Raw genomic sequence first — 20,678 nt, forward strand, 5'->3', positions numbered from 1 at the left:
TACCAACTCCATAAAAAATGGAAATTTGGGTTTGTTGAAATCAGCCATAAACCATAAACGAACAACCCTTGCTATGAAATCCCTTTTTCTCTTTTAAGATTCACTTCTTTGATGGTATTATCATGTTTATGCGGGTGCGACATTCTCACTTACACTTTTCAGATAACAAAATGAAATGTCAAAATGCACAACGATATGAATGAATAAGAAACAAAAAAATAACCACAAATTCAAAAGATTAAAATAATAAATGAATATATATCTTCGGGATTTCAAAATTCAAAATGTACACCAAAAGGACCATAACCTTAATAGAACATTGTCTGAAAAAGAAGGGGCTAAAAAACCCTAAAAAACAAAGATCCACTAGAACCATTACCTAAACAGATCATTCTTTAAAAAAACGTTTAAACCTAATAAAAGATCTGAGTTAAACAAACAAAGGAAAACAATGTGAAAACCATATTGAAAAACCATATTGAGTTTAGGAAAACAATGTCAAAACCCCAAAAAGATCAAAAGTAAAAAATATAGATGAAACGGGTAGGGGTTAAAGAAACCTAAAAAATTGAGATCCATCGAAACCATGACCTAAACATAACATTTGCAGAAAAAAGAAGGTTTAAATCGTATTAGTAAAATGTAGTTAAAAACCTAATACAAAATCCGAGACAAACCAAAAAAGAAAAACAATGTAGAAACCTTATTCAACTTAGGAAAACAATGTCAAAACACCAAAAAAATAAAATGTATAAAATAGAGATGAAAGCAAGTGAAAAAAAAAACTGAGATCCACCAAAAACATTTCCATACCGACCAGTCCTTGGGCATCGTTGACCACTGGTACTATTGGTGCCACGTAAGTAGGGTCCCACGAGTGGCGTGCACCAGTATCTCGCAAAGCACGTGTGCCAAGGAACCAAAGAGTGGTCAGACATCGGTCACCAAGATGTCCTGACGTGCCACTAGACAGTGTGGAGAGGTCGGACATCGGGGACCCGAACAGTAGAGCTGGGCCACGAGAGGTGGATCCCAGACCACACACCAGTTATCAGTAAGGGAGAAGCCTAGGTCACGAGGGTCCATGCATGTAGAGTGGATGACACGTTCAGGCGTAACACAAGTGTAAAGCCACTGGAAAGATATGACCTGTGAGGGTCGCGTTCCAGGGATGAGATGCATGCATGGCACGTGAACAGTTAGGGCACTCCCAGAGGCAGGTGACCCTAGAGATCAGGTGCACGAGGAGGCACCCCGATGGTCACCGCGCCAGAGGTTGCACTCCAGTTAGGGAACCCACACGCTAGGTTATCCTAAAAGTAAGGTAACAACAGTGTTGGGCCCGCCTATCAGAAAAACCCATTTCGGGTAAAGAGGAAACCCTAGTTTCAGTCTATAAATAGTAAGGTAACAAACTTGGCAAGGTACGCTATTCCTTTGCGCCGCTTGACACACACACAACGACAATTATACAATTTGGTGTTTCCTAGCCCTAATACTGACTTGAGCGTCGGAGTGCAAACAGCCTCTAGGGCGCCCTTTGTCTTTGTGTTTTCAGGCATTCATCACAGAAAAGGCCCGAGCAAACGCAGGGATTTTGGACGTGAGAGTGACGTAGGCGCACGAAGGCGTTTCAGGTCAACCGGCAGGAACATTTGGCGCCCACCGTGGGGCACGATACAAAACATTGTCCCACCACCAAGAACCAGGAAGATCCAAGAGATGAGAAGTACGAGGCAGGGACCTGTTGCACCAAACGGGGGTGAAGGCCTCACCCTGCAACAGGTTATGGAGACGATGCGAGCCCTTCAGGAAGAGATGGTCGCGTCGAGAGCAAACCAAGAGTGTATCCAGGCTGACTTGGAGGCGTCGCAAGCAAGAAACGAAGAACTGCGCCATTCGAATGAGGAACTGCGTAGGGATTTGCAAACCCGCGCAGGCGAGCGTGAGAATGCAGATCAAGAGCCTGTGACACCGCCCAGGGAGTTTCCGACACCGTTCTCACAAGAAATTGTGGATGCCGCAATACCAGCCACGCTCGCAGAGCTCAAGGTGACCTTCATTGGTACCGAGGACCCGGAGGCCCACCTCACGACTTTCCATACATAGATGATGCTGGTTGGGGGCTCCGATGCGGTGAGATGCAAGCTATTCATGAGCACCCTGGTGGGAACAACGATGGACTGGTTCATCAGCCTCCTTGATGGCCATGTAACGTCGTTCCCACAACTTACAAAGTTGTTCAGGGCACAATACATCGCGAATCAGGCTCCCTCGTCAGTCTCTTATGATCTCTTTGATGTAAGACAATATCAAGGAAAGTCTTTGAAGGAGTTCCTCCACCGCTTTGGAGCACAGGTAGTGAGGTTGAACCTCAAAGACGAAAGGATGATGGTGCACGTGTTCAGGAAGGGCATTGTGTTAGGCCCCTTCAGCGAGTCACTACGCGCCCGCGCGCAACAGGTCGCCCTCAAACCCTAAGGGTGCATGAGGCAACAACAGAGAAGAAGACCCCCGTGAAGCAACAACCCTATCAAACGAGGAAGCCTCAAACTAGGGGGCACGAGAGGGAGAACGTGCCACCAAGGTATGACTTCGTGGTAGAATTAAAGGACCTCATCGCTATCCCAAATGTAGCGGAGAGGCTGAAGGTAGCCCCCAAGACCAACAAGAGGCTCGGGCCCAACAAGAACGCCTGGTATGAGTTACACCAAGCATTCAGTCATCCCATACGCAACTGCTTGGCACTGGGACACCAGCTAGCTAGATGAGCTGGTGAAGAATGGTCTCCTGAGGGATTACTTGCAAGAAAAATAGGGGACCGAGGACGACAGGGGGTGGCCTGAGGCATGAAGTCCCCGTGCACGGTGAGATTCACACCATCGTGGGAGGGTTCTCGGGAGGAGGTTGTACTGCTTCTCAGCAGAGGAGATACGCACGACGGTGATGCCGGTAGAAGCGCAAAGAACCGACGATGCCTTCGATATCGACCTTGCCTTCACCAAAGGCGACCTTCAGGATGTTCTTCCCCATGACAACGACCCGGTGGTGATCTCAGTGGTAACCGCAGGAAGGAAGGTGCACCGTGTGCTAGTAGATCAGGGAAGCTCGGCAGACGTAATTATTAGAATGGATGGCTTTAAACTAGAGGGGGTGTATTGTTTAAAGAGGGTTTTCGCAAACTTTTAAGCTAAGAATGAAATTACTTCGAGAAACAAATGATAAGGAATCCAGTTTGCCAAAACACAAAGCAAAAACAACAGCACCAGAAAAACAATCGGTTGTTTCGCAGAAACAATCGATTGTTTATACCAGTTTGCAAATATTAAAACTGAATTTAAAGAGATTAAGGATAGAGAGAATGCACACAGATGTTTATACTGGTTCACCCTAAACCCAGAGCTACATCCAGTCTTCTCAGAAACCACTAAGGAATTCCACTAAGCAATCAAACCTAGATCACTTACAACACAACCAAAGAAGTGACCTTGATCCCCTCAAGACACACACTTCTCTTGGTCAACACACCAACACTAAGAATGTTGATCTTGATCCCCTCAAGAACACACAACACTTCTCAGCAAACACACAAGGTTTCTTTCAACAGATACAAGGATTACACTTGTTACAGAAACAAATCTGAAATCAATACAAGAGAAAATCCTATCTCACACTCTTTGATCAAACTCAATCTCTAAGCAATCTCAACTCTTTCAAAATCAGAAAGTTGTATTCTTCTTGTAAAACCCAAATCTGTTTTACTGTTTTATATTCAAAGTTGTTGTTTGTTATCAAATCTTAACAAACTATTAATTGCATTAAATATTGGTCAAAGCATTAAAAACTGGAGCGTAAACAATTGGAAAATCATTTAATGCTCAGTCAAAGCACAAAACAGTTTTCTGTTATGGTACCAAAACAAACAATCGGTTGTTTCCTCGAATCAATCGGTTGTTTTGGTTTTGACAGCAAGTCAACCATAAAAACATTTTTCAACCTTTTCTAAAAACACCTAAGTATAAAACAATCGGTTGTTTCGACAAAACAATAGGTTGTTTTTCACTTAGCTTGAAAAACACTTTTCTTTTAAAAAGATTGAGAGTGCCTATGCTTTGGATTCAATCAATAGTGGATTACATATTAAATCTACCCCAGATCCTATCTAAAGGACAACTCAGCAACATCAAGCACAACTAGCCTTCATCATCATTCAAAGGGTTTGGATTCTTCAAAGCTTGAACACCACTTGTTTCAACAATCCCCCCTATTTGATGAAGACAAATCCCTGATGCTTGTGTTATACCTGATTGAATCTGAAGCAGTTCCTGCAAGACACAATTTTAAGCAAAGTCTAGAACTTCTGATATTTGGTTAGCACATAAACAAATACAGAAATTCAGAGCATAATATCAGAGCAAACAACAAACAAATATAAGAGCAAAAACCTATAAGGTTTCACCCATACAACCTCTTTTGCAGAAAATAAAAACTGAAACCAAACACAGCATAAATCTCCCCCTATTTGTCTTCACAAATAGACAAAAAGAAGAGATGAAAAAGATAATTGTTCTTAATACATCAGATTTAAAAAGCAAAAGCAGAAAACAGAAAAACTGTTACAACCACGAAAAACAATCGGTTGTTTCGATACATCAACCGATTGTTTTTCTTCTTCATTCATCATCATCGGCATATTGAAGATTAAAGATCTAGTTTTGTACTGCCTCAATCTGTTCATCTAAGGTCATGAAGTATGCATCCATGCTGTCAAACCTGTTAGCAATCCTCTGGAAACTGCTGACACATAGATCATGGAGATTCCTTTGGTTCTCCGCAAAGCTATCAAGTCTATTGACTATGAATCTCTCAAAAGGAGACATGGTTTGCATTATATCTTCTTGATTTCCAGCACTAACACTAGGTCCAGCATCTTGATTTCCTTCAGGTTGATCTTCTTGTTGAAAATCCATATCAGCAACATGTTCACCTTCTTCAAGATCAGCAGCAGCACTTGATGAGGCACCAAGATCACCATCCTTGCTAATCCATTTGCCACCTATTTTGGTGAATCCCATTTTACTGAGAGATCCATTGTTCAACTCTTGAGTTTACTTGACCAACTCAGATGTTTCATCCTCTAGGTTCACTTCAAAATAAAGCAGAAATGTAGAAATCAAAACAGCATATGGATAGTGATAGTCACTTAACCTCATTGCCTTTTGCATGTGCTCTTTAATGATGTGTATCCAGTTTATTCTGATTTTCTTCATAATGTAGAAGATGAACACCAGGTCCTCCTCTGTAAGAACAGAATGATTGCTCCCCCTTGAAGTTAGAATCCAAGTCACAATAAGGGCTAGCAACCTTTCATCAAGCCTTAAGCCACCAACCGAACAAGTCCTAACTTGAGCATTTTGGTTCTTCAAGCAGCTCTTGTAGTATTGGACTTTGTTGAAGTCCTCCACTACTCCAAGGTTCCCCTAGTTGATTATGAGGCCAGAGTACTTTAGACCAGCTACAGCAGCCCACACATCATGTGTAATCTCCATATCTACACCTTTTACATGAGAAACAAGGTTGTTTCCCTCAAACTTGAGATTTGTGTAGATTACCCTTATCAAATCTGGGTAGATATTGCCCTTCATCTCCAAGAACTTTCTGAGGGACTAATCTTTAAGGAGCCTTCTGACATTGTCCAGCTTTTGGCTTTTCAGCCAATCAAAGCAAACAACTTTAGGGTTGTTTATCACTTTGGTGCTAGTCTCAAATCTATATCTCTCAGTTAGATCATTATCACCAGAAAACCATCCTTCAAGCCTTCCTCCAGACCTTACTACTCTGGATTTGACTCTCTTTGAGGTGAGAGGAGTTGAGTCATGATGGCAGAGAAGAAACAGAGAGAAGCTCACACAAGATTTGCAAGAGATGTTGCAAGAGATGTTGCAATTGGTTGTTCTTGTGGAAGAGATCAGCTGCAACAGATTTTATAGCAATAACAGAATCATAAAGCATTCAATGACATGAGTGGGTACCAGATTTTCAGAGAGAGAGGACTTGGCCATGCCCTGCACAGAAAACGTCTGAAAAAGCAGAAAATCACATGGTCTTCACACGTGATCTTTGACTAGTCATAAAAGCTCTTAAATTTCCAAGATTGTGGAATATATTCCTTTATGACTGTTGTAACTTCTTTCTGAGCATGATCAGCTTTCAACACAGGTTCATTGACCAAGGATTCTTTCTTTAATTTGATCTACAACAGATAGAAATTAAAAAAAGAAATTAAATTGATTTCTTCATAGTGCTGCCAGACACAAAACAATCGGTTGTTTCAAAGAAACAATCGGTTGCTTTTCTGCAGCAATAAAACTGATTTTGAGTTTTTAAGCATGAGCAGAAAGAAATCAAAGCAGATGAAATTGAACATTTTAAAGAGGTTATACAAACATGAAAATGAACTTAAGAAAAGGAATTAAGAACAGAGATAAGGAAGGTCTTATCCTTTATGTTGTTCTTTCAATGAGCCATGTGCTTTGTGATCAAGAAGGCTCATTTAACTGTTGAGGGCCTTTGGACAGATACAGAAAATTGATTCAGCTTCAATGTTGGTCTTTTTCTTCCAAGAACTTGATCAGATGACTTAGTGCTTCATACTTCTTTAGATTTCCTGCACAAACATGAGTTCAAGCAACAAGATTTGGTCCCTTCACAAATGTGGGTCCAATTGATTTCTTTTTCTCATTTGGAACCTCACGTCCTTTAGGAATCCATTTCATGAAGCCCCTGGAAATAGAAAACTTTCTTATTTTGCAGAATCTAACTGAATGACCCTTTTTCATGCAGTAAAAGCATGTAACAACCGGTTGTTTTGACTTAACAATCGGTTGTTTTACTGGCTTTCTTGAAAAAAATTGAAAACTTATCTTGTTTGTTTTGTGGATTAAAACCTAAACCAGCCTTTCCAAAAACACAACTTTGAGATGCTAAGACATTCTCAAAGTTAGATTTCCCTTTTGAAAGCTTGTCCACAGTATTAACAAGATAATGCATTTTCTTCTCAAGGTTTTCACAATTTTCGCAAATGAGAGTGTCACACTTGCAAGAAGAATTTTTTAAATGAGTTTCCAGACTTTTGAAATCGTTTTTAGATTTTTCAATCTCATCTTCAAATGCTTTCACTCTCTTTTCCAGCCAGCTGTTAAGTTCTTTCAATCGGTTGTTTGAAAGCACCAATCGATTAGCTTCATCGTGAGTTTCTTGAAAAGCTTCAAGCAATTCACTATAATTTTGTTCATTTAAAAGAAGCACAAGAACTTACATCACTTGAGCTGCAAGATTCATCATCATCTTCAGCAATCAAACAGATGTTTGCTTTCTCATCTTCACTTGATGAAGAGCTTGATGATGATAGCTCCTTCTCATCCCAAGTTATGTCGGCTCTCTTTGTCTTGCCCTTCTTTTCCTTATAGCTAGGCTTTTTCTCCTTGCTTTTATTTGGGCAATCTGCCTTTATGTGACCTTGCTCACCACAACCAAAACAAGTATAGTTATTGGAATTAAAATCATTAGATTTCTTGTTTCCATACCTATCTTTGTTGTTGTCCTTGTTGCAGTTCCTCTTCAAGAATTTGCTAAACTTTCTTGATAGCAAGCTAAGGTTTTCCTCATCACTATCATCGTTGGATTCTTGTTTGCCTTTGTGCTTGGAAGCTTTTAAGGCTATACTCCTTACGTGCTTGTCTTCGCTTTCTTGAACATTGAGTCGATTCATCTCTAACTCATGTTCCCTAAGCTTGCCAAACAAAGAAGCCATACTCAAAGATGTTAGATCTTTAGATTCGAATATAGCAGTTACCTTAGGTTGCCATGTTCTATCAAGACATTTCAAAATCTTAATGTTTAGCTCTTCCTTTTCAAAGGTCTTGTCAAGGCTCATGAGATGATTGATGATGTGTGTGAATCTTTTCTACACTTCAGCAATTGTTTCACCTTTGAGCATTCTAAACATCTCACACTCTTGGATTAGAGTATGCTTCCTAGCTCTATTCACCTCATTTGTACCTTCATGAGTTACCTCTAAGGTGTCCCACATTTCTTTTGCTGATTTGCATTGAGAGACCCTGAAAAACTCATCTGAATTTAAAGTAGAGGTTATTATGTTTTTGGAAATGCAATCGAATTTGGCCTTCTTGCTTTTAGAATCAGTCCATTGAGATCAAGGCTTTTCAATGGAAGATCCATCTTTTTCAAACTTTGGGACAAAAGGACCATTTTCAATTGCATCCCAAATTCCTTTGTCAAGTGATTCCACAAAGATTTTCATTCTCACTTTCCAAAATTGGTAGTTCAAACCACAAAACGGAGGTGGTCTGTTGATTGAAGCACCTTCCCCAAAAAGTAGTCTATCAACCATTTAAAAAACAGTTTTAGGATCACACTTGAATAAATTTCAAGAACCAAGCTCTTGATGCCAATTGTTAGAATGGATAGCTTTAAACTAGAGGGGGGTGAATTATTTAAAGAAGGTTTTTGCAAACTTTTAAGCTAAGAATGAAATTACTTCGAGAAACAAATGATAAGGAATCCAGTTTACCAAAATACAAAGCAAAAACAACAGCACCAGAAAAACAATCGGTTGTTTCGCAGAAACAATCAGTTGTTTATACTAGTTTGCAAATATTAAAAATGAATTTAAAGAGATTAAGGATAGAAAAAATGCACACAAATGTTTATACTGGTTCACTCTAAACCCAGAGCTACATCCAGTCTTCTCAAAAACCACTGAGGAATTCCACTAAGCAATCAAACCTAGATCACTTACAACACAACCAAAGAAGTGACCTTGATCCCCTCAAGACACACACTTCTCTTGGTCAACACACCAACACTAAGAATGTTGATCTTGATCCCCTCAAGAACACACAACACTTCTCAGCAAACACACAAGGTTTCTTTCAACAGATACAAGGATTACACTTGTTACAGAAACAAATCTGAAATCAATACAAGAGAAAATCTTATCTCACACTCTTTGATCAAACTCAATCTCTAAGCAATCTCAACTCTTTCAAAATCAGAAAGTTGTATTCTTCTTGTAAAACCCAAATCTGTTTTACTGTTTTATATTCAAAGTTGTTGTTTGTTATCAAATCTTAACAAACTATTAATTGCATTTAAAGATTGGTCAAAGCATTAAAAACTGGATCGTAAACAGTTGGAAAATCATTTAATGCTCAGTCAAAGCACAAAACAGTTTTCTGTTATGGTACCAAAACAAACAATCGGTTGTTTCCTCGAATCAATCGGTTGTTTTGGTTTTGACAGCAAGTCAACCATAAAAACATTTTTCAACCTTTTCTAAAAACACCTAAGTATAAAACAATCGGTTGTTTCGACAAAACAACAAGTTGTTTTTCACTTAGCTTGAAAAACACTTTTCTTTTAAAAAGATTGAGAGTGTCGATGCTTTGGATTCAATCAAGAGTGGATTACATATTAAATCTAACCCAAATCCTATCTAAAGGACAACTCAGCAACAGCCAGCACATCCAGCCTTCATCATCCTTCAAAGGGTTTGGATTCTTCAAAGCTTGAACACCACTTGTTTCAACAGTAATGTTCTGGACGACTTTCAACAAACTGCAACTATCCCCAAACATGCTGAGGCCCTATGGTGGCTGTCTGTATGGTTTTGCAGGAGATCAGGTAGAGGTGCGCGGACACTTAGAATTGAGGACCACCTTCACGGACGATACCGCGTCCCGTACAGAGAGCATCAAGTACCTTGTCGTCAATGCCTCCTTTGCTTATAACATGTTGTTGGGTAGACCTACGCTAAATAGGTTAGGGGCGGTGCCGTCGACAAGGCACATGAAGATGAAGCTATCGAACTTGGCAGAAAAGGTGATTACCATCAAGTCACCGGAAGGAGGCCAAGAGATGTTACGAGAACATTCTCAAAACAAAGAGAGGGGTATTCATGGTCACTACTAGACCACCGTACACAGAGGAGGTCCCCCTGCCCGAGGTCAGTCGCACCAAACCCGCTTGGACTGTAGCAGAAATTGCCCGCGGGAAGATAGCTCGGGAGAGCAAATCTGATCCATTTGGCAACCCTGGGGAAAGAGAGACTAGAGGGAAGGTCTCCAAGCTTAGCGGTGCGCCCGATCAAACGGCACATGATCAGAATGCCAAGGTCCAACCTGTCCACCAGAGGGCCAAGGAATGACGCCTAATTGACTTAGAGGGTCTGTCTGTAAAGATAACTAAGTACAAGCTGAAACCCGACCCCGAGAAGGGCATGTTCGGAATAGAAACAGGGAAGTCTCTGGGTTCCTTGCTCGCTGAGCGTGTTATGGAGACAAACCCAGAAAGGTGCATGTCTGTCTTGTCTGGATTTGCACCATTTAGAGGAGGGGGCGACCTCCCTTACCAAGAGTGTAAAGAGGCGTTCATCAGGTTGAAGGAGTACTTAGCCAACCTTCCACCCCTATCCAAACCACATCCAAACACGTCATTTACTTTATATCTAGAAGGTGATCGGTCAGGTTATCAGTTCAGTCCTAGTGCAGAAACAGGACCAGTTTCAAAAACTCATACACATAGTGGGCAGAGTACGCCAAGGACCTGAGGAAAGACACTAGGTACTGGAGAAGGCAGCCCCATGGTTTCACGTCAGGTCTCCCCCGTATGGACTAGTTCTTTCAGAGTAACGGAGGTCCTCGGTTACAAAGCATGTAGACTAGAGATGCTGAAACGAGGCCCGATTCCTCGCACATGGAATACGGCTGACTTCAAGTTTTATTTCAGTTAAGCAGTAACGTTGTACATGGTACTAGGGGACACTTTTTTTCCCTTATAAGGGTTTTAAAATGAGGTCACCAAATAAATTTCGATTGAAATATTTTCTCAAGTTATGTACAATTCAGTTAAGAACTAGTTTCCCTTGCGTTAGAAGTCTTGTGAGCGGAGAGGTAGGTTCGTGAGAGAACACCTCCCCTCTCGAGTGAAAGCGCCAAGGTTGAACGAAATAGTTCACCAGTTAAATCCTCCTCGCCCTTGAGCGAAGCTGAGGTCAGTTAAGGACTTGTTTTCCTTGCGTTAGAAGTCTTGTGAGCAGAGAGGTAGGTTCGTGAGAGAACACCTCCCCTCTTGAGTGAAAGCGCCAAGGTTGAACGAAATAATTCTCCAATTAAATCCTCCTCGCCCTTGAGCGAAGCTGAGGTCAGTTAAGGACTTGTTTTCCTTGCGTTAGAAGTCTTGTGAGCGGAGAGGTAGGTTCGTGAGAGAACACCTCCCATCTCGAGTGAAAGCGCAAAGGTTGAACGAAATAATTCACTAGATAAATCCTCTGCGCCCTTGAGCGAAGCCGAGGTCAATTGAGGGTTTGTTCCCCTTGCGTTAGAGGCCTCATAAGTGGAGAGGTAGGTTCGTAGAGAACACCTCCCCTTTCGAGCAAAAGCGCCAAGGAGGAACGACCTAGTTCACAATTAAAACCCCTTCCTTACGATGAAGGCAACATATCAAAGAACGCTAGAAGAAGTATCACGATGCCAGACACCACGAGTTAGAGGATGAAGGTGTTGGAGTTTGTAGGGAAAATGCGAGAGTGCTCGAGGAAGGAGACGAAGCAATCAAGAGTGTTTTAGAGAATGATGGAACAGTGATTGAACGCGCACGTTTTCGAACGTTTAAAGGAAACAAAGAAGCGTAAGCGACGTTAAGCCCTAGTCGTTGATCAAAACACGTGTGTGCAGATAAGACAGGCTTAGAAAGACGTCACTTTGGTGCAGTATTCACGTCCTGTCACAAAGAGCCACGTAGGTCACCAAGGGCAAGGACTTAGTCTCTTCGCTGAACGAAGTTACAACTCGAGACTGGGGGGCTTGTGTACCGACCAGTCCTCGGGCGTCATTGACCACTGGTACTATTGGTGCCACGTAAGCAGGGTCCCACGAGCGGCGTGGGCCAGTATCTCGCAAAGCACGTGCGCCAAGGAACCAAAGAGTGGTCAGACATCGGTCACCAGGATGTACCGACGTGCCACTAGACAGTGTGGAGAGGTCGGACATCAGGGACCCGAACATTAGAGCTGGGCCACGAAAGGTGGATCCCAGACCACACACCAGTTATCAGTAAGGGAGTAGCCTAGGTCACGAGGGTCCATGCGTGTAGAGTGGATGATGCGTTCAGGCGTAACACAAGTGTAGAGCCACTGGAAAGATATGACCTGTGAGTTCCAAGGATGAGCAGTATGCATGGCACGTGAACAGATAGGGCACTCCCAGAGGCGGGTGACCCTAGAGATCAGGTGCACGAGGAGGCACCCCGGTGGTCACCTCGCTAGAGGTTGCACTCCAGTTAGGGAACCCACGCGCTAGGTTATCCTAAAAGTAGGGTAACAACAGTGTTGAGCCCGTCCATCAGAAAAGCCGATTTCGGGTAAAGAGGAAACCCTAGTTTCAGTCTATAAATAGTAAGGTAACAAACTTGGCAAGGTACGCTATTCCTTTGCGTCGCTTAACACACACACAACGACAGTTATACAGTTTGGTGTTTCCTCGCCCTAATACTGACTTGAGCGTTGGAGTGCAATCGGCCTCTAGGTCGCCCTTTGTATTTGTGTTTTTAGACATTCATCACAGGAAAGGCACGAACAAACGCATGGATTTTGGACGTGAGAGTGACGTAGGCGCACGAAGGTGTTTCAGGTCAACTGATAGGAACAGAAGTGAAAAAAAAAAAACTGAGATCTACCAAAAACATTTCCATACGCAAAATCCTAAACCCTAAAAACATCATATACGACCAAAACATTTTCAAACAGGGAAAAAGAAAGATATTATCACGAAAAGTTCCATAAAACAAAGAGACGAACACACTTTCGATGAAAACATGGCACAATAACCACTATTCCTTTGAATGGCGTACAAAAACAAAGCAATATTTTTTCTTGACGTGGTTGATAATACGGTGAAACCATTTCTAGCAAAAGACTTAGCACAAAGCATAAGTTAAAACCTAAAATGGCGATTTGGATTGACAAAGTGGAAAAGGCAAAAGTGCAATGCGTAAACGTGAAAGAGAAAACAAAAAGGCACCATTTAAGAGGTCTCCACGTCGTGTCAATCGTAAAGGTCTCCACATGTTTGTGTGTGCAAAAACCCTAGCAAAAGGGTTAAAAAGCACAAATCGTGAAATGAGAAAGGAGAGAGACATGGAGACAGTGAGGGAGCAAAGATGAAACCACGTTACCTCTCGAGTGCGAGGTATATATACTTATTTTTGTAAGTTTTGAAGTGTTTGCTTTTAAATTATTTTTGAAAGAAATTGGTGGAGGTAACACGTGGCAAAACTAACCTAGTTTCTAAGTGTATTATAGATAAATTTTTAATGCTAGTATACTTAGCAATCTCAAAAAACTTGTACATCTATTTTAGGACTAACAAAATATTTTCTTCTCATTGTTTGGTTTTGAAATAATAATGGTTCAGATGATTGTTTGATTTCAGTTAGACATTATTAATTCGCTTGATGAAAAGTGTTATTTCTTATGTTGTTTGGTTTTGTAATGATAACACCTATTTATATTGTATTTAAATATTTATAAGCAAACACTATTTTTCAGAATTATTTTGAAATTGAAATGAATCTGTTGCTTAACTTTTTGTTATGGAATCTGGCTTTGGTTTCCATTTTCTTACAAAATGGAGTGAAAAAGGAGTGTTCATTTTCAATTTCATGAACCATGTCACTTAAACTTTGCCTCCTAGTTCCATAATTTCTGTGTTTCCCAAAAACCCTAATTGACACTAGTTTCCTTTCCCAAATCCTAACACATCCTTTCAGACTTAAGAAACCATGTCCACCCACCGAGTGTTCCAGCTTAAGCTTCATCCATTAACAGGTGACTCTGAATGGGTCGTCATCGAAGACAACGAGGAGAGCTTCGCCCAGAATTTCCACAAGCCCTTCCTTGCAACGACATCGTATTTGGACATGCTCAATGACTCCGCCAGAAACGCTGCATTTCGCCAAGCCATTCAGAAAACCATCACCAAACCTTGTCATGTTCTCGATATCGGGTACTTCATAAATAAAGATATAGGTGTAGCTTAATTTGATTTTAGTCTTTGCACTTTTTTGTATAATGCAATGCCACTACAATCGGGCAGTGCTGGAACTGGGTTGCTTTCAATGTTGGCTGCTCGTGCCATGGGTGACGAAGGGAGGGTTACAGCATGTGAATCTTATCTTCCCATGGTGAAGCTGATGAAGAAGGTGTTGCGCCTTAATGGCATGGAGGGAAGAGTCAAAATCATCAATAAGCGCTCTGATGAACTCCAAGTTGGTCTTGATATCCCTTCACGAGCCCATGTTCTTGTAAGTGTCATTTCAAGACTCTCATCTTTATAAACTTGTGTAAATGTCCTTGCATTGCAAGTCCTCTGTCATCACCTAACACGTTTTGATTGTTAAATAGCCAAATGAATAATAGGAATGTCTGGATACAAGTTAGAAGTGCTGTTGAGAACTTTTCTGCTGAAAATTTAGTTTTTTTTCCAGTACATAAGGTGTCCAAATTCCTTCTTAACTTTGTATCAAAATATATTCATAATCACTTAGAAAGTTAAAGTTAACTGCTGGGTTTAAAACATGTTATGGTTTCACTCTTCTAGAGTCAGTAAGGGCAAAGTATGCAATCTAAGTTGTTAGTGACAAATCAATGCTTGATATTTATAGTGTATGTGTGTTTGCGCAATGATAAGACAAAAAAAAGGAAAGAAACGATGAATTGACATAATTGTTATAGGTAAGCGAGATACTTGATTCAGAGCTACTGGGTGAGGGGCTTATACCGACCCTACAACATGCACATGACAATTTGTTGGTGGAAAATCCTCTGACTGTGCCATATCGAGCAACTATACATGGACAGGTAATCAGAGGACATGACATACTACATTCTTCTGTGTCATCATTTAGTTTTTAGTTTTATTGATATTTAGGTTGAATATGATATTTTTATGCTTTTATCATTACAGAAATGTTAGTAACGCACTCCCTACCATACCTTGTTTGAACACATTTTTTACTGTTGACTAAAATTATATAAATCGTCAATTATATAAATCCTCTGACTGTGCCATATCGAGCAACTATACATGGACAGGTAATCAGAGGACATGACATACTACATTCTTCTGTGTCATCATTTAGTTTTTAGTTTTATTGATATTTAGGTTGAATATGATATTTTTATGCTTTTATCATTACAGAAATGTTAGTAACGCACTCCCTACCATACCTTGTTTGAACACATTTTTTACTGTTGACTAAAATTATATAAATCGTCAATTTTTGTGGGTCTCTCAATTAGTATTTGATGAGTCTCATAAATCGTATTTTTCAATAAATTTAGCCAATGATAGATAATGTTTTAAAAGCAGTAGGTTAGAGAGTGTGTTGCTAATACTCTTCTTATCACTAACATGAAGATCATTTTCATTGTATTCTTTCCTTTCTTTTAAGTTTTGACTTGAGTCTAACAGAAATTTGTGCCTCTTCCTTCATATCCTTTCTTCAGCTGGTTGAAAGCACATTCTTACGGAAGTTTCATGATTTTCATAACAATGAGGCTACTGTATCTGATGGCATTCGACTTACTCCTCCAGGGCTTGGGAGTGTGCTAAGTGTCAAACATCAACAATATGCCATGCATGTCGATCCCATACAAGAAGAAATAACATTGGTATGTTTAATAACAATTCTGTTACTGAATTAAACATTATTAATAGTAGTATATTTCATACTCAAATTGAGATCCTCTAGCTTTCAGAACCCTTCAAAATTTTTGAATTTGATTTTTGGAAACGGCCAGAGAGTTATGGAGAAACTGAGTTGTGTGTAAAGGCAACGAATGATGGGAGAGTTCATGTTGTGATCTCTTGGTAATCATGTGTTTTTTAATGGTATTTTAATTGTATTATTAGAGTATGTTATTTCCTTTCACAGTCCTGTTGTGTTTGATTTAGGTGGGTACTTCAACTTGATCAGGAAGGGACCATCTATTATTCCACTGCTCCAAGGTGGATAAGCTCACCAACAATTACAAGTGAGAGTTTGTTATGATTTAGTTTGTTAGTTAGGGTGCATTGACTTCAACATTACACATTACATTACTATTGTACATTGCTTTGATATTGTTTGAAAGTTATATGAAATAAGAATTATAGTACTATTAATCATAACATATCTTATGAATATTTATAATTTTTATTGTTTATTGTTAATTGTTAATATTTTAGAGTCTTCACTAATGTTCTTGCATTGGTTCTACCCTAGGTCCTGTTGGTTGGTGTGACCACTGGAAACAGTGTGTTTGGTTTGTCCCAGGAAGTGGTATTTCCATACTCAAAGGGGAAGAAATTCATTTACTTGCTACTCATACTGAAACTAGTTTCTCATATAATTTTGATACCCGAGTACCAACTTCTGAGATTTTGAACCATAAATGCATGACTCGGGATTTTCAGCTTGTACTACCACCAGAAAGAGCTGCAATTTATGCAGACAAAGAATGGAGGCTTTCAATGTTGAAAGCAGTACAAAGCATTGTAAGCTATTCAGCCTCTTTCCCATGCCATATGATTGAGCTATGCTTGTATAAGGAACAAATTATAAACTAAAAGTTAACATATTTTATTTACTTTACCATAACTGATAATGTTTACCTTTTCAGGGAAAAGATCGTTTGTTATGCTTGGTTGTAGATGATAGTGTCGTTTTACCACTTCTTGTGGCAAAGCTTTCAGAAGCAAGTGTAATGTCATTATTTCCAGGGTTGAGGGAAAGGGGCCTCCAATATTTGCAAGCAGTTGCCCATGCAAATGGTTTGTCACATAGTTGCATTGAAGTTCTTGAAAAAAGCGTGCAACAGTTAAACATGCATGATATACATCAGAAAAAGGTTAAGTTTTCTTGATTCCACTTGCATGGTTGATTTATTATTGCTTCAATTAGAAACCTATATCATATACTTCCCTTATGTCTATGATGCATAAATCCAAAAAATTGGAATAACTTTGCATTTGAACAAGAGACTTGGAAGCTGTGAAATGAACATATTAATTCAGAAAATATTGTTTTACTTTGCTTGCTTCTTATATTTTTTATATGGAACTTTATTTCTTAATTTTTGAACTCGGGAACAAACTTGCTCATCTTTTCAAATTAATAGTAAATGCATAAATTTTATTTTATGATTATTGCATTTAAACAATATTTGGTTGTATTTCCTCCTAGTATTAACTGTTGTAAATTGGACCACCTCTGTTTTTCTATTTATTTTTGTTATATGTTATCTAGGAATTTTCTTCGGTTGCACATTAACATATTCCAGCTCAGTGTATGTGTTGAGTTATGAAAAAGATATTATCATTGTAATTATGAAAATTAAGGTAATGTAGAATCCTATAGGAGATATTGTAATAATTATTCTAAGGTGGTGGAGCTCCATATATACCCTCTTGTAAAGGTTTACAAAATACAATTTGAATCATATCTTTTATATTCAAATACCTAAGTTTTCTTTTTTTCCAGTGTATGACTTATTACAGTGTTTGCCTATGTCGGGTCTATAAATAGATCTTTAGTGTAAGCATATAGAACTCTCTTTGTTAATATATAATAGTGAATATATTAACAGGGATCTCATGATGAACCTTTGGTCTTTAACTCAGTCCAATAGCATTGTATGATTTATATAATCAACCTTTATTTAGTGGGATAAGGCTTGTTGTTATAGAGAGTACTTGATATTTGAGTTGGTTGAACACTTCGTCCAAGAGGATTACTATAGGTTTTTCATGGAAGCACCCTGCCAAGGATACTATTCAGTTATCCTACATCAAAACCTTTCTTATATTTGAATATTTTTGTACATAAAATATATTCATTACATTTTAGGAAAGTAGTGTGTCTAAACGTGTGTTGCATTCTGTAGAAAACAATATCTATGTTGTACATGTGACATTAATTCCTTTTCCTGGAATGTTTAAGCCACTTATGCCTTTTTGAATCAGGTTAAATATGTATGTTTTTTTCTTTTGTCTGTAGGTTGATCTGTTAATAGCAGAACCTTTCTATGTAGGACACGATGGTATGCTGCCATGGCAGAACCTGCGATTTTGGTATATTTTTTTTATTAACTTCTCTTGCAATGATCATTTATTTATTTATTTTAATATTAGTTGTGCTTTAACAATTATAAATGATCAATGACAATGTGATTTTAATTTGGCACTTAACATTCTAAAGTTACTTTTATTCCTTTTAGGAGAGATCGTACTACACTTAATGATATCCTCTCTGAAGATGCTCTGATAATTCCTAGTAAAGGAATATTGAGAGCATGTGCCGTGTCTCTTCCTGTAAGTTATTGGGGATTAATCAAAGCTCAAATATGTAGCTTAGGAATTTTTCTTTTATTTATGCAGTGGATTAAGAGAACATGACTATTCTTTTTTGGTTGATAGTGGAGCCGTATACATGGATTAATGTGACACACAATTTGCAGGATCTTTGGAGAAGTCGTTGTTGCCTGAGTAATATTGAAGGTTTTGACCATTCAGTGGTAAATGCTACATTGGGGGCTTGTGGTCATCTACCTGAACTAGAAGAGGGTCCCTGTCTCCCTTTTTTCGTCTGGCAGTGTGGAGAATTTGATGTAATTCATGTTTTGAAAGAAAATTCCACTTATCAAATAACAATAGTGTAGTAGTATCAATTTGGTCTTATTATGCATAATGTTTCAGGTGCTTAGTGAGACATTTGACGTGATGGAGTTTGATTTTTCAAAACAAATATGCGAATGTCAAGGAAAATCCCAGGTATTATGATATATAATCTAAGTTTTGGACTCATCGGCGTCATCAGCATGTTTGGTACTTGGCAGTGTCAGGGACTATGATGTCTAGTTATTTTATTGCACAACAGTTTCCTTTCAACGAAGAATTGCACAACTGTTGGTCCCTGGTGTAGCTTATTAACTGAATAATTATTATTATCTCGAGAGAAGCATGCTCATAGGAAAAACTCGACCTAACTACTAACCAGTTATTAACAGGAGATTGCAAAGGACATCAATTGACTTTAATTATATCTGCCTATATATCTTACAGAATAGTAATTTGTAAATATAAATAATTTTTATATAATGAATATTGAAAATTGTCTGTTGCAGGTTAGGTTCACCAAGAGCGGGGTATGTCATGGATTTGTATTATGGATTGACTGGGTGATGGATTTGCAAAATTCTAATGTGATTTCAACTGGTCCAGGTCACTCTCACTTACATTTCTAAGATATATATACCTCTGAATCTCCACTCTTCCATAACACTGCAGAATTATAATTTATATATGAAAGACTAAATGAACACCTAACACTGAACTCATTCTTGTAAAGGATCTAAAACAAATCAGCTTATTGTTCCCATTTTAAGATTGCAGATAGGAAGTACTGGAAGCAGGGAGTTAAGCTTCTTGGAACTCCTAAAACAGTAGGCCCCCAAAGCTCGAGAAGTGTCCAACCTTGTTCAGCAGTTGTCGAAGCTTGTTTTAGCCCATTGAAGGAGGAACTCAAAATTATACTTGATTTTTTATGAAACTTTTGCAATCAATGGCACAGAAAATTGTGTAGGGTAGGGAACTGTGCCATTTTCGTTTTAGACGCACATAAACTTCAACGCTACTAAAGTAGCTTTTTGCATATTCTTTTAATTTTATGTTAGAATGTTTCCATGCTTATGTTTCTTAAGTAGTTCCATGCTCGGATATGAATCAGTTAATATGATGTCAAAAAGTAAAACTTATCAGGTCGACTACCACATCTAATATATTATTTAATTACAACAATTTAATTAATACAATAACAAATAGCAAATATTATATAAAAGACTAAAATGTAAGACTAAAAAACTTGCCTACAATAGAAGACTTTTTTCCATTAAACTTCAATATCATACTCCATCTTCTACATGCACCTTCTAATTTATTTAAATTACCAAGTACCGTTGTGAGTTTTGTTTCAGTTTAATCTTCCTCTCATTCTTGTTCTTTGCTGCTTGAGGCTATTTATACAGACGATGACGTGAGATGTGGAGCCCTTATGTGACGTTTATATTTGTGAATGTACTATAGCTTCACTCAATTTCGGTGCTTCACTCAATCTCTTCCAAGACTTCCGCTGCCTCCATGAATCTCCTCCAAAACTCAAGAATCGGATTGCATCACCATGTGCTGCATTGTCACTTATGGACTTAGGTTTTAGATGTTCAAGGACACTTTGCTAAATCTCTCCATGAACACATAGACTAGCTCTCCCTTTTTTCGTATGTTCACAAGTGATATGGAGGTTAGATGATGTGGTCGACTTGTGGCAAATTGTGTTCCAAATTTGGACATTAGTGTCTCAATGCAGTCTATGGAACTTGGGGGAAGTCTTGTGACCCAGCTGAGAGTTCCCACTTTGAGTGATGTGGGAAAGACTCACCACAACAATGAGTCGTCTGATGTGTATAGGCTTATTTAAGTGGTATGGACTGATAAATTAAATATGATTATGAACACATGCAATAAGATTCACATTCATATCTTATCAATCTATGATTCTCATAT

The 20,678-nt window shown here is 38.9% G+C and overlaps 1 protein-coding gene across 3 annotated transcripts; it reads left to right on the forward strand.

Annotated features, from left to right (window-relative positions):
- Window positions 1-13,121: 13,121 nt before the first annotated feature.
- Window positions 13,122-19,818, forward strand: LOC137830927 (protein arginine N-methyltransferase 1.6). Of its 3 annotated transcripts, none has more exons than XM_068638340.1 (15): window positions 13,122-13,268; window positions 13,849-14,084; window positions 14,175-14,382; window positions 14,813-14,938; window positions 15,587-15,751; window positions 15,832-15,950; window positions 16,035-16,114; window positions 16,345-16,616; window positions 16,742-16,969; window positions 18,118-18,191; window positions 18,338-18,431; window positions 18,578-18,727; window positions 18,816-18,890; window positions 19,244-19,340; window positions 19,512-19,818. In XM_068638340.1, the coding sequence occupies exons 2-15, from the start codon at window positions 13,861-13,863 to the stop codon at window positions 19,664-19,666; spliced, it is 2,067 nt and encodes a 688-aa protein (XP_068494441.1). In that variant the 5' UTR covers window positions 13,122-13,268; window positions 13,849-13,860; the 3' UTR covers window positions 19,667-19,818. The 3 variants fall into 3 exon arrangements, with proteins under 3 accessions (XP_068494441.1, XP_068494442.1, XP_068494440.1); XM_068638341.1 differs by having other exon boundaries at window positions 13,151-13,268; window positions 13,907-14,084; XM_068638339.1 differs by lacking the exon at window positions 13,122-13,268 and having other exon boundaries at window positions 13,463-14,084.
- Window positions 19,819-20,678: the final 860 nt, after the last annotated feature.

Source organism: Phaseolus vulgaris, chromosome 6 (assembly GCF_000499845.2).
Source record: "Phaseolus vulgaris cultivar G19833 chromosome 6, P. vulgaris v2.0, whole genome shotgun sequence".
Taxonomy (NCBI): domain Eukaryota; kingdom Viridiplantae; phylum Streptophyta; class Magnoliopsida; order Fabales; family Fabaceae; genus Phaseolus; species Phaseolus vulgaris.

Coding starts and splice junctions, on each gene's coding strand:
- LOC137830927 (XM_068638340.1), top strand. CDS start 13,861: ATGTCCACCCACCGAGTGTTCCAGCTTAAGCTTCATCCATTAACAGGT. Junction 15,752..15,831: donor TACAAGAAGAAATAACATTG/GTATGTTTAATA, acceptor GAGATCCTCTAG/CTTTCAGAACCCTTCAAAAT. Junction 16,970..18,117: donor ATGATATACATCAGAAAAAG/GTTAAGTTTTCT, acceptor TTTTGTCTGTAG/GTTGATCTGTTAATAGCAGA.